General features: G+C 44.9%; 1 protein-coding gene across 2 annotated transcripts; it reads right to left on the reverse strand.

Moving 5' to 3' along the window:
* Positions 1 to 1,509: 1,509 nt before the first annotated feature.
* On the reverse strand, positions 1,510 to 6,527 carry CD1D (CD1d molecule). Of its 2 annotated transcripts, none has more exons than XM_007123154.4 (5): positions 5,926 to 6,527; positions 5,349 to 5,627; positions 4,557 to 4,835; positions 3,689 to 3,785; positions 1,510 to 3,587 (listed from the first exon to the last, which is right to left on the reverse strand). In XM_007123154.4, the coding sequence occupies exons 1-5, from the start codon at positions 6,503 to 6,505 to the stop codon at positions 3,566 to 3,568; spliced, it is 1,257 nt and encodes a 418-aa protein (XP_007123216.2). In that variant the 5' UTR covers positions 6,506 to 6,527; the 3' UTR covers positions 1,510 to 3,565. The 2 variants fall into 2 exon arrangements, with proteins under 2 accessions (XP_007123216.2, XP_054940252.1); XM_055084277.1 differs by lacking the exon at positions 5,926 to 6,527 and adding an exon at positions 5,746 to 5,847.
* Positions 6,528 to 13,781: the final 7,254 nt, after the last annotated feature.

Here is a 13,781-nt window from a genome sequence, read left to right on the forward strand (position 1 = left end):
TAACCATACCCCTCTCAACTACACCCTGAACAAAGGCCCCTGTGAATGAGAAGAGTAGATGCACTGAAAGTGGAGCAGGTAATGACTTCTGAGGATGGTTTTGGCAAAGAAGAACATGAAATCTAAGTTCTTGGAGGAAGAGCTAAACCACATAGCAAAGTGGGTCAATTCCATGTCATCGACTTATGAGCAAAAAGCAAATTCAAGAAATAGCTTTGGAAAGTTCAGATTTCCTATGTATGGTCACATACATAGGCACATGTAGGCACACGTATCCACTTGAGTCCAATCAGGAAATAGAAACCACACAGTGAGCTAAACCGAGGAAGTTTAATAGAATTATTAAACTATAATGGGAAAATAACTATAAGATATAAGAAAACTCTACATGGAACTCTAGGGCCGAAGGAGAATATTTAAGGCAGAATAAAGTTGGAAGGGTAACCCCTCCCCAAGCCTGGAGCACAGACTTCCTTGGAGAAGGTGCCATTTAGCCCTCTGGGAAGCAGAGAAGTTTGCTGGTTTGTCCAGGGCAGAGCTGGGCTTCAGTCACTGGACAAGCTGGAAGCAACCCTCCAGACCTCAGGTGGGGGCTTGCAAAGAGAGTGAGACTCAGCGGAAACCTCTGGGCAGCAGGTGGACTTAGCAGAGGCCATATGACCATCTGAAGAGAGGATGGGGCGCTGCGAGGGGCAGAAAGCCTTCGGAGTGCTGGTTTCCACGTGAAGGTTATTTCCAGGCTGAAGCTACAAGGTTACTGAGTGTCCATGAGCCCTGGGCACATGGCTGAGGCAGCACCCCAGAGGATGCCTTCACACCCACTCTGCTGACCCACCCTGCGGGAGCTGGAAACTACAAAAGAGTGCCTATCTCCTGCAGTACCTCTCCAGGGCCCTCTACTGACAAAGCTTAACACTGTACTCACTTTGAAGAAGAAATGATTAGAGGAATTTCATCCATTATCACTGAGCATATAATTAAGGATGAATTTGGAGTTCAATGGCAATAAATTGACACTCAGCACAGCACTCAATAAGGAACCCGATATCCATAAAGAGAATATTAGCACACTCTAAAATGAATTCTAAGGATTTTCTGAGATATTGTGAAATGAGCATTTGAAGGAAGAAGACAGAATTTCCTAGAGAAATAGACGTTTACCTCCAAAATAAACCAAAGTTGCTTAAAAACGAACCAGAGCTAAGGTAAATTCATGCTGAAGCATTCCCCAAAAGATTGCAGAAAGCACTTTAACACACATGCCCTAAGATTGCAGAAGGCCAGTGGGATTGGTTCAGAAGCTTGACACTGCTTGAGGAAGCTAAGCTGAAGAGCATCACCTGAGGGCAGTGTGGTACCAAAAACTGTTAACAGGCCCTACATTTTTAAAGGCATTGTAGATTGCCAAACATTTGTACACATTTGCTCCCCACAGCATTTGTGAGATAATCTACCTTAGTCCATTTGGGCTGCTATGACAAAATACCATAAACTGGGTGGCTTAAAAACAATAGAAATTTATTTCTCACAGTTCTAGAGGCTGGGAACTCCCAGATTAAGTGAGGGTCCACTTTCTGGTTCATAGACGGCAACTTCTTGCTGTGTCTTCACGTGGTGGAGGGGATAAGGACCTTTTTTTATTATTTTACATTTTATTATTTTACATTTTTATTACTATACATTGGAGTATAGTTGATTTACAATGTTGTGTTAGTTTCAGGTGTATAGCAAAGTGATTTAGTTATACCTATACATATATCTATTCTTTCTTAGATTCTTTCCCATACAGGTTATAATAGAATATTGAGTAGAGTTCCCTGTGCTATAGATAAGGACCGTTTTTATAAGGGCACTAGTCCCATTCGCAAGAGCTCAGACCTCATGATTTAATCTCCTCCCAAAGACCTCACCTTCTAATACCATCACCTTGGGTATTTGGTTTTCAACATATGAATTAGCGGGGGTTGGGGGGCGGGGGACACGGGACATAGACGTCCAATCTGTAGCCTGATCAGGACAGACATTATTATCTCCATTTGGCACAGGAATAAAGTGAGTCAGAGGAGACTATGGTCTCCTGATCCAGTGCACTTGCTTGTTCACCTCACTGTATCTCTACTTCCTGCTTCAATGTCCCCTCCCTCTAGGAAGCCTTCCTTGACTAATCTCAGGCCAACATTTTCACTTAGCATTCTGAGGAACCCGTTGCTTAGCACTGTACAATACCTGCAAACAGCAGTTCTCTAACTGAACATCAGTACCACCTGAGGGCTTGTTAAAACACAGGTTACTGGTCCCCACTCCCAAGATTTCTCATTTCAGTAGGTCTCATTTTTTGGGGGGGTGGCCCAAAATAATGTGCAAGTTTCCAGGTGATAAGGAGGCTACAGGTCAGGAAACCACAGTTTGGGAACCATTGATTTAGAAACTAGCTGGATTTCCACCCACATCCTAGGTTCAATCTGAAAGTGCATCATAGAAAATGCCAAGTCTTAATTTTCTCAAGCAAAGACTTCAAAAGTTGAGTCTCAATTTTTCTGGATGTTCGAGGGCCTTGAGTGCCAAGAGACGACTCCCCTGATAGCTAACAGATAATTTTTAACTTGGCCTTCTGATTTCTTTGGCATCAGGAAGGGTTGCTGTTCCTCTACGTTTCCTGCTTCTTTTCTCTAGGCTGAGAATACAGCAGACAGTGGGGTCATCGTCACTAGTGCTCACGCCTACCCACATGGGTTCAGCCCAGCCCACATATTGTCTCATTCAATAGCTATAAGCAGGACCACTTGAGAAAAATATCCCTACCAAAGGTAGCTTTTTCTACATAATATAAATACACCATGATTTCTCCTCTTTTAATCAAGTTACGCCAAGTAAAAAGCTTGAGACACCTCTGTTTCTTACAGCTTAATTTTCTTTTAAAGAGAAAATGTCCCTCTTTATAAATCCAAATTCACAATAGAAGCTAGGTCCTGAAACTGCCGATATGTCATTCAGGACAAACTTTTTACATTAGAGACACAAACTGGGAGCCCCAGGGTTGTCGTCAGCCAGCAGAGGTGTATTTGGGGTATCCCACACCCCAAATATTGTAAAAGTTTGAGTCAGCACATTAATATCAGGCGTGTTCACATATAAACCTAGACTTCCACTTTTCTTGAAAAAAATGTGGGTTACAGGCAAGCCAGGGTCTTACTTTATACTTGATAGCAAACAGCTGGACCTGTTTCCTTTGGACAGGAAAAGTGCTTTCCAGTTCACTGCAGATTCCATCATTCAAATAATGACCACTCACACACACACACACTTACACCCCAGCCTTTATCTGCTTGTCCCTGAGAGGTATCTGAGTTTGCACTTCTGTTTTTACAGAACCACGTGGGCTTATACACTTGTAATATACTGAAAAAGAACTTAAATCCTCTTAGATAAAGTGTTCAAAGGACGTGACAAAAGCTGCCTTATGATTGTTCTCTGCTTCTTCAAGGTAGCTGTCTTTCACCCTCAAATTCTGAGCACTAAAGCCCTGAAATCCTGAGGTCCAGACAGACAGGTGTGGTGAGGACAGTCACAGGATGTCTTGATAGAGGCTGTGAGAGAAAACAAAGAGAGAGACCATAAGGACAGGGGGAGAGGAGAAGATATGGGGAGAGAAGTTGAGGGAAGGAGGAGATGGAAAGGAGAGACTTACCAGCGCTTCTTAAACCAGAATGCAAAGCCTCCACCAATCAGAAGGAGGGACAGCAGTATTGCCATGGCAATCAAGCCCACAGAGGCATGGCTCCGGTCTGTTTGAGGGAACACAGGATGTGCCTCACCCCAGGGTCCCACCCTATTTCAAGTCCCCTGGTATAAGCACATGTGAGGGTGCCAGGTGTTTCTTATTGCCTCCCCCACTTAACGTGCCCACTTGTATTCCTCTGAAGTTTAGATGCCCCATCTTTTCTCAGGGTCTGGGCATCCATAATTCGGTTCACTTCAGCATATGCTAGTGCAATATATAGGGGAAGGCAACAGTTTTGTTGCTAGGCAGACCTGAGTCTAAATCCAGCTCTTCTAGTTTCTAATGATGAGACTCAGGGCAGTTTACTTGACCTAGCTTAGCCTCAATTTCTCATCTATAAAATGAAAATAGTAGTACCTGCTTCAAAGGATAGTTAGGATGATTAGTTGAAATGCTGTATGCAGAGTGTGCAGCTCACACAAAAGAAGCACTCAATAAACCACAGCTATCTCTGTTGCCCTGCCTTTCAAAGTCCCCAGTTCTCTCTTCTGGGGAACGAATCCTCCTGGGATTCTGTTCTTGCTGCCTATTTCTGGATCTGTGGGATTTTTAGTCTGTTTTTTTTTTTTTTGTACATGGAACACCTTGTCTCAATCCTTTTTGAGTTCAGATTTTTATTCCTCTCCTTTCAGAATCCTCTCCTTCTATCCCTCCTGGTATGGGGCTTCATTTCCTCCATCTTGGGTGTGTCAACTCCTTCCCCTTCCCCAGTCCCTCCCTCTATGCTTGAGGACCGTCTCCTCCCATTCCCAGCTGGGCCCCGGTTCTATCTCACCCCAGTAGAGGATGATGTCCTGGTCTCCTAGACTGCTGTGCTTCACTCGGCAACTGAGGCCAGTCTCCTCCCCAGCCGTCACATCCAGGGTTACTCGGAGATACCAAGTCCCGTCAGCATTGGGCACAACATCACCTTGCTGAGTGCCAGGCATCTCCTGCTCGCCCCTCATCCACATCACCCACACGGGTTTCGGGTAGAATCCTGAGACATGGCACACCAGCAGCAGACGGCCAGGCCCAGGACTGGGGCCACTGGACAGCCAGGCCTCGGGCTTCACTGTATCCAACAAGGGAATGAGGGATCTTAAAGTGAAGACTCTGCATTAGAGGCTCTGGGCCTCATAGCAGGCTCATGGGTCCTACATTTCCACCTCTGGAGATGAACTCCCACAACTTCAATCCGTTTATACTAGCTTCTGCAGGAAAGGCTTCCCTGATCCCCATTCCCTTTCCTGATCCAGTCCGTAAATGCCCCTTCTCTGTACTCCCAGGGTACCCTGTGTTCAGCTGCAACATATGTAGCATGTTTCAAATACTGCTTTAACTGTTCATCTGTCTTACCATCCTCCCCCTCAAGCAGAGATCCTGCCTGACCCCCAGTGCTTATTTAGTTCAATTCATGGAACCCAAAGGGTGCTCAGTTAACATCTGTGGAATGAATAAATACCCTCACACCTTATCCAACCCCTTCTCTTCCCATGACGCTCAAAGGGATGTGAACCCTGGAATGAAAACCCCAGATGGAGCCCAGAGTGGAGTGGAGGGCAGGAGGTGACAGAGGCAGGCTGACCTTGCTTCTCCAGCTCAGACTTCCCTGTCTCCAGGATGCCTCTGACAAATCGGGGGCAGATGTCGTGGAAGAGCCACTGCACTGTTTCCCTGGTCCCTTGGTCCTCATTGAGCACCCTGCAGGCCATCTGGCCCCAAAGTGGGGCATCTGGAGCTGACACCCAAGACGTTCCCTGGAAACTCAGGATATCTCTTCCTTGAAATGCTGCACGGATGAAGCTTTCTGAGGTATTCCCCGGGAGCACCTCACATCCAGCAGACATCTGGATCTCAAAGGGATCTGAGGAGAGGAATGGAGAGAGAGCTATGAAGGGCTTAAAAGATTGAAAAGGGTGGAAGAAATTGGTGTGAGGTTTACACTGGGGACCCAGAGTTCATGTAAATAAAGAGTGGGTGACCTGTAGCAGGAGAAACAAAGGGTATTTTGACGAGTCAAGCTGGGACCTCTCAGGCAGCAGTGGAAATCAGAAGGGAGAGAGGAGGGAATCTTATCAGGTGGGGTCAGAACCTCCCGGCTGGGCTTCTGCGTCCACTGTCTCCCCCGGGCAACTGTCCACGATCCCATCCCTCCAGCTCACAGTCGACGTGCAGCATTTTGACGAATTCCCGTATGTCCCTGGTGAAGCTTCTGCGATAAACCTGAAATGTCTGTTGCAGCTGCTTCCACTGCTGGTCGCTGAATGTGCCCTGGGACCAGGGCTTCAGGAAGCAGATGGTGTCCGAGTCATTGCGCCAAGTGTAGGCCTGCAGGTCCCCCAGCCACCCCAGGCCGTCCGTACGCGTCCAGCTGCTGTTGGCGAAGGACGAGATCTGGAGGCAGCGGAGGGGGAAATGCCTTTGCGGGGCTGGAGAGAAGGCAGGTCGGAGGGGCCGAGGGAGCGGGAGGCAGAGCAAAGAAGGGAGGAGAAGGAAGAAAAAAAGAAACAAACAAACAGATGGGCTTGGTAAGGAGGGGTGAGGTCTACTAGCTCTGAGCCAAGCTCCCTCTCCCGGGGCCGAGGAGCAAGGGACAGGGAGCATCAGGTTCTCGGGCAGGTGGATCAAGCTCCCGACTTTCCGAGGTGCGTCTGTCTCCACCCTCCCGCAGCGAGCGTCGGCCGCTTTCCCAGCCCGGCTCCCTCTCGCAGCCCTCCACCCGGGCGCCCCTGTTCCACTCATCCTCAGACCTTCCCTAAATCTGGGGGAGCCTCCAGAACAACAGAAACAGCGCGCACCCCACGTCGCTGGGCGTGGGAACCTCGCGGAGCTGCTAGCTCTGCTCTCAGACCACGGACCTCAGGTCTCCTCCCCCGGCCCCTCCCTCCTCCCCGCCCTCCACGTCCGCCCACAAGCCCCTGGCTTCCGCAGGCCCCCGAACAGCCTGAACTTGACCAGGTTGCTGGCCAAATTCCCCAGCCTGGACGCAGGCAGGACTCCCATTCTGGCTTGCCCGGGGTTTCCTTCCAACCCAGTCCCGTCCAGGGGTCCCTTTTTCATCTGCCAGATGGCCTGTCTCCTCGTTAGGTGTTTGAGCTGCAAAGAGCCCTGGTCGGTGTCCTAGGAATCCTGACACAGGAACTCAAGTGTTTCTCACAACCGGCTTGTCTAAATCTCCTTTTTCATCGTAGAGTTAAGGATAGCATGTGGAAAACTTTACAACTACTATGTAAGTTTTAAAAACAGGACATAAAGTTGTATCTATCGTATAACTTCTGCCATGTTAAAAATGCAAAAAAAAAAAAAAGTTTTTAAGTGAGAGGGAAGTCCATGGCTCAGCAGTGGTTGTCTCTAGGCGGAGAGACTATGGATGATTTCAATCTGCTTTACATTTTTTATGTCTTCCAAAATTTCTACAAGTGCAAACATCACATTAATAATAAAATAATAATATTAACCCTAATTTTCTCAGTTCTACATTAAGAGGATGGGACTGGGTTGGCTAAGATTTTTCAGGCTTTAATATCCCAAGATGCTTCCACCTCAGTGTCCCCAGCCCCAGCCCCTCTTTCCTCCTGTCATGGTCCCTGCATCCACGCCTCCATTTTCTCTGTCTTCCCTGACTCTTTTGGGGCAGTAGCCCTAGACTCTCCTCTTCCTCCCCTCCCATCTCCCACCTGGTCTCTGCCTGCTCACTTTCTCCTCTGGCTCCTCACTCATTCACTCGGCAAATATGAGCTTCTGTTTGAAAGAACAGAGACAAGATTATGATGCATACCTAGACAGCCAGCTTCCTACTTCTCACACTGAAAATAAAAGCAACAAGACCTAGGGGTTCAGAACTTCAGATCACGGTGAGAAAAAACGGCCCCTCTTTGGTGAGTCTGAACCTGGGCAGCACCCTGGCACCTCCCCCACCACTTCTTTTATCCAGTCCATCGGCAACTCTCCTCTATTTTACCTCTTTTGAAATATCTCTTGAGTGTGCTCACTTGTCTACGTTTCCACCTCCACCACCACCCTATCCTTTTGCCCCACCTCCTGAAATAGCTTTCTCAGGATATGGCCTACAAGACTGTGTGCCGTCTGACCTTGGTCTACTTTGCAAAATTATCTCGCACCCTAGTCTCACTTGCACTGGATCATAACAGCTGATATGCTTTCAGTTCCTCTAATGTGCAAAGCTTCTTCCTGCCCGAGGTCTTTGCACAAACAATTCCTTCTGTTTAAAGCTCTTGGCCCCCTCCTCCCCTCACTCCCTTACAATCCATAGTTATTTCCTTCCTTCTCAGATCTCAGCTCAAAAGTCATTTTTCTCAGGGGAGTCGTCTCAGACCTCCCACACTGTGTGAACAAAGGCAGAAGAACTAGGTCAGCCCCATCTCCACTCCTTGTACAATAGCTAGCTTTGTAAACCTTTCCTCCCAGCATGTATCAGAGCTTGTAATTATAGACATGTTCACAAGTCTGTCTCTCTGTGTCTTCTCCTCAATCCACTAAAGAGCGGCCAGAATTCAAGGATCATGTTTTCTTCCCATTCTGCCAACATTAATGCTTCCATTCTCCCTCACTCTGCTGTAGTGAGAGCCCTAAAGAGAATAGGCTCCTGCTCCTGCTTCTAGGCTGGCATCTTGGAAAGAGCCCTTACCCAGCCTAGCTTATGATGCTTAATGTTGCCCCAAAGCTGTTTGAGATAACATGGAAAAATTATTTCTATTATTTCAAGTAAGGGGTTAAGTGATTAAATCAGGATACAAAATTGCCCGAATAGTGGATAGAAGCCTGGAAGGGAGGGAAGCTATGAAGATGGAAGTAAAAAGAAAACTAGTTATATGAATCATGGAACAATATCTAACTTTGCATTCTTGAAATTTCCAACCTGCCTTTAAAGACTTGCACAGTTCTGTTTAGTTTATCTGTATCTTTAAATTTTCAAGTACTATCATCTTTTCAGACATAAAGACAAGAATTGTTTTTTTATCAAGAACAAAAAACAGACAGTATAGCCTTCAAAAGTTAGGATTACCTGGAGATAAATATATTTTTCCAAAGGTCAGTTGAGTCAGTCAATTTTTAGCTATTCCAAGATTCACTGCTTTCTTCTGGGAAGGGACTCATGGAATCATGGAAGAACCTTTTGGGGCATGACTCACCCTCACATACTGGGGGTCAGAAAACCAGAGCACAGAGAGGTGGTGATTTACCCAAGTCCTCAAAATCAGCTCATGGTAGGGAGAAGTCAGCCATAGTAACTTCCACTTTGCCCAGGAAGTGGCTACGATCCATGCCCCCAGATTAATCATGTCTTTGACTTCTAGAGTGTTTCTGGTTCCCAAAGAGCTTTCACGTATGCCATTTTGTTTAATCCCCGTAACAACTGTGAGAGATAGGGATTGTTATTCTTACTTTGTCAATGAGGAAACCAAATCAAAGAGAGTACAATGCAACACACAGTAATATCTCGGAGTCCACACTAGAACTTGATCTTCTAACTCCTGGTCCAGCATATTTCCTTTTCTCTCACAGCTGCATTCTGAGGTTGTACCTCCTACTCTAAGGAGGTGGTTAAGTGATATGAATAGCATGGTTTCTTTTAACCTTGGGAGTCTGTAATCCTAGATCATCACAGCTAGAGAACAGAGTAGGGATTTCTTGGATGGGAGTGAGGTTGGACTAGAATCCAAGAATCACAGATGATTTGACTAAAAATAGCCACAAATATAATTGGTTATGGACTAAGTAATCAGAAGCCCAAGTATCATGAAGGCTTTGTGAGTATCCCGCCCACCTCCCCACCCCCTACCCCTCTTCCCAGAGAGAGGAACTTCCTGCTTTCTGCTGATTTTACCAAGCTGGCTTCAAAGTCATCTGTCTCTCTCTATTGTATTCTGATGGTTCTGATCACCATATGTTGATTTGCTTAGTTCTCTTTTTAACTCCTAGCATTACTGTTCAGTAGGCTGGTTTGGTTTAAATTTCTGAATAAATTTCCCCACTTATCTCCATAGTACTTTCATTTGCTCTTACTGATTTATATGAATCATATGCACATATCACTATCTGAAACTAACCGACTCATTTATTTTGCTTGTTTATTTTCTGATCTGTTTCCCTGGTCTTACTCAATACTATATCCCCAGTAAGTACAACATGGACTAGAAGATTGTAGATGATCAATAAATATCTGTTAAGCAAAAAACTTGCCAAGCACATTTTCTAGGTCTACAGCTATTCTAAGTGCTTTACAGCCATGGTCTTCTTTAATCCTGGTAAATATCCACAAGTTATCTTACTGATTTTGTTCACTGCTGTCTTCAGCACCTAGAATAGTCCCTGGGACAGTTTAGGCACTCAAATATTTTTCCCCAAAAACTGAAGATAAGTAGTATTAATCCATATTTTATTTATGGGGAAAACATTGAAGTACAGAGATTTTAAATAACTTTTCGCCAGCTTATAAATATCTACCGTAGCAGTGTAACTTAAGTGTCTTCTTCCCAAATGTCATGTTCTTTTCGCTGTACTATGTATCTTCCCTCATACTACCCCCAGAGAACACCTGAGTATGCTGGGATGTGGGAGGGCTGTTAAGGTGGATAAAGTAGGTTAGAGTGAGGGAGAGCCAGGAGCTTCAGAACTGAAGATACTTGGGAAACCTTCTCTCAAGAGAGAGTCAACCTAAAGCATTTATAGATAGAGTATTGTCGACTGAAGAAAAAGGCACAACCGAAAAGTTGTATGTTTTAGGGACCTTACTGAGGACTAGAGCCCAGGAGGCAGTCTCTCAAATAGCTCTGAGGAACTGCTCTGAAGAGGTAAGAAGCCAGGTTATATAGGAGATTTTGCTAAAAAAAAAAAAAAGTAATCAAACATCAAAAGATTACTGCTAATCACAAAAAACAGACATCTAGAGTTAGTGATTTTAGTGCTTTCCTATGTATGGGAAGATGCTAGAGTCTGGGCACACTGAAATTATTGCTTAGATATTCATCTTAACCCCCGGGCCGTGGACCTGTACCGGTCCACAGCCTGCTAGGAACCAGGCAGCACAGCAGGAGGTGAACAGAGAGTGAGTGATTGAAGCTTTGTCTGCCACTCCCCATCGCTCGCATTACTGCCTGAACCATCCCCGACCCCCGACCCCGCCACCCCGGTCCATGGAAAACTTTTCTTCCACAAAACCGGTCCCTACTGCCAAAAACGTTAGGGACCGCTGATCTAGGGCCAGTATTCTATTTTTCTCCATCCTGAATTCCCCTCAGGGCGCACCACTGGGTGGGTAGCTACAGTAGCTGATGGTTTGATGGCAGGCAATATTGTCATTTACTGGAATGGCAGGTGGAATGTGAATGTGCTCTGTGCGTGTGTGTGAAAGAGAGACAGAGACACAGAGAATGCTGTGAGGGAGAATGGAAGGGAAAATGAGAATGAAACTGCATTATCCATTACACACTATTCAAGCTAACATAGCAGCAGTGTAACCAGCAAGCATTGTTGGAGTAGATAGAAGCCTTGGGAGTTGTAGACACTGTGGATATACTCTATACGTTCTATAGCACAACAAAGAAAAATTGTGCACTATATGTTGTGGTCATATAGCAGAGTCAGAGAATCTAAAATTTAGATTCAAAGATTTCCATACCAAGTCTGTAAACCCACAGTGCGTGGATACTATGCACAGTACCGTACTGTGCACAGTAAACTGAAGTAGGCATCATGTATATCAAACAGCAATCCAGATCTAGATCTAGCAATTCCACTCCTAAGTGCATACGTAAATGCATGCCTGTGATCTCGGAGAGGCAGCAGTGAGCGGTGTCTTGAAGCAAGATCTTAGTTCCCTGCCCAAGAATCGGACCTGGGCAGCCAGGGTGAAAACCAGGAACCCTAGCCACTAGGTCCACCAGGGGCTAGAGGCTAGAAGCAGAGTTCCCCTGGCTCATGCTCCCACTGAAAAATGCATTTCTCAAGGAGGCGAAAATTGTAAAAATTGGTGCAAAGTTTATTATTACAGGCACAGCACAACAAGTGGGAGAACACACAGAGAAACACTTTGTTTATTGAAGACAGAAGCAAGGCAGAGATATACAGCTGAGAGAAAGGGTGTGGGCATCCTCCCTAATGAGGAGGAGCGCAGTAAAGAGGCAGTTAAATCATTTATATAGGAAGATGTGGTACATATATATAATGGAATATTACTCAGCCATAAAGAGGAATGAAATAGTGCTTTTTGCACAGATGGGGATGGACCTAGAGATTGTCATACAGAGTGAAGTAAGTCAGAAAGAGAAGAACAAATATCGTATAATATCGCTTATATGTGGCATCTAGAAAAATGGTACAGATGAACTTATTTGCAAAGCAGAAATAGAGTCACAGATGTAGAGAACAAACTTATAGTTACCAAGAGTGGGGAGGGGGGTGAATTGGGAGACTGGGACTGACACATATACACTACTATGTATAAAGTAAATAGCTAATGAGAACTTACTGCATAGCACAGGGAACTCTACTCAATGCTCTGTGGTGACCTAAATGGGAAGGGAATCTAAAAATGAGTGGATATATGTATACATATGACTGACTCACTTTGCTGTACAGCAAGAAACTAACACAACATTACTCCAATATACTCCAATAAAAATTAAAATACAATATAAACTATACTCCAATAAAAATTAATTTTAAAAAATCATTTATATAGGGCAGTTCTTCCAGTTCTTTGTTCTTTGTTTACTTTTGGCCAATTATCTGGTTTCTTTTTCCACGCCTGACCTGCCCTAGGACCCTCCCCAACATGTGTGCACAACTATTTGTCCAAGATGGATTCCAGCCCAGAGGCCTATGGGGGTGGGGGTGTGTGGCACCACCTATTATGGGGTGGCACTCCCTCCTTTTTGACCCCCAAGGAGCCTCTGTGCACATGTGCCATGTCTCCCTTGCCCCAAGAAGGGGAAATATGTGACCTCTTGATCCTTTACTCAAACAGGGTTTAGCCCCTCTCTGTCCCTACCATGACTGTTACCTTAAGGTGTCCACAGGAGACAAAGCCTGGCTATCTACCCTGTTCCTGTTGTTATTTTCATCTCGAAGTGCAAACAGGAGGCTGGTTGCAAATATCTACCCTAGATCCCACCTGCCTCCTTCCTCAAGAAATGTAAACAGGAGGCTAGTTGCAAATGCCTAGCCTGGAGCCCATCTATCTCCTGCCTCACCTGGGTATACCAAGAGACATGATCATAGCAGCATTGTTTGTGATGACCCCAAACTGAAAATGTGTTCATTTATCAACTCAGGAGTAGTTGTACTTCTTTAAGTGGAACCCTTACCTTTTTCTTTAGTTTGGAATATTCTCATTTCATTATGTTTTGATGGGTCCTTCTCCATTACCCTTGCTATTTTCTTCTAGACTTTCGATTGGCTATATACTGGAGTTTCTTATTCTCTCCTCTATATCTCTTTAGCTCATTTTTATACTTTCCTTCTTTTTAATTTCTCATAGTGCATTTTGGGTAATTTCTTTAGAGCTATCTTCTACTTCACTAACTTTACCTTCAATCATCTCTGTTCTGCTATTTAACTTGTGCATTGACTTGTTAATATTGGAGACTAATTTCTCAGTTCTAAGAGATTTAGTTGATTTGTTTAATCCTTCTTTTTGTCACACTGTCCTATTTTTTATTGTGGTTTCTATTCCTTTTTTTAGCTCATTAAACATTTTGAGCATACTTATTATCTTTTTCATATTATTTTATTATCTTTAATTCATGGGATGTGAGTTTTCTTATTGTGTCTACTGATTCTTTTACCAATATAATTTGTACTTCTTATTGTGTCATCTCCACAGAGGTTTTTTTTGTTTTTTTTTTTTGGCTGCGTTGGGTCTTCGTTGCTGTGTGCAGGCTTTCTCCAGTTGTGGTGAGTGGGGGCTACTCTTTGTTGTGGTGTGCAGGCTTCTCATTGCAGTGGCTTCTCTTGTTGTGGAGCACGTGCTCTAAGCACACAGGCTTCAGTAGTT

This window comes from Physeter macrocephalus, chromosome 4 (genome assembly GCF_002837175.3).
Source record: "Physeter macrocephalus isolate SW-GA chromosome 4, ASM283717v5, whole genome shotgun sequence".
NCBI lineage: Eukaryota > Metazoa > Chordata > Mammalia > Artiodactyla > Physeteridae > Physeter > Physeter macrocephalus.

Bases quoted from the DNA above. Each gene is read 5' to 3' on its own strand.
- CD1D (XM_007123154.4), bottom strand. From the start codon at position 6,505: ATGAGTGGAACAGGGGCGCCCGGGTGGAGGGCTGCGAGAGGGAGCCGG. The intron at 5,628-5,925 runs GTGAGCTGGAGG...TCCTCTCCTCAG, and splicing joins CAAAATGCTGCACGTCGACT to ATCCCTTTGAGATCCAGATG. The intron at 3,786-4,556 runs GTGAGATAGAAC...TCCCTCAAACAG, and splicing joins GGACATCATCCTCTACTGGG to ACCGGAGCCATGCCTCTGTG.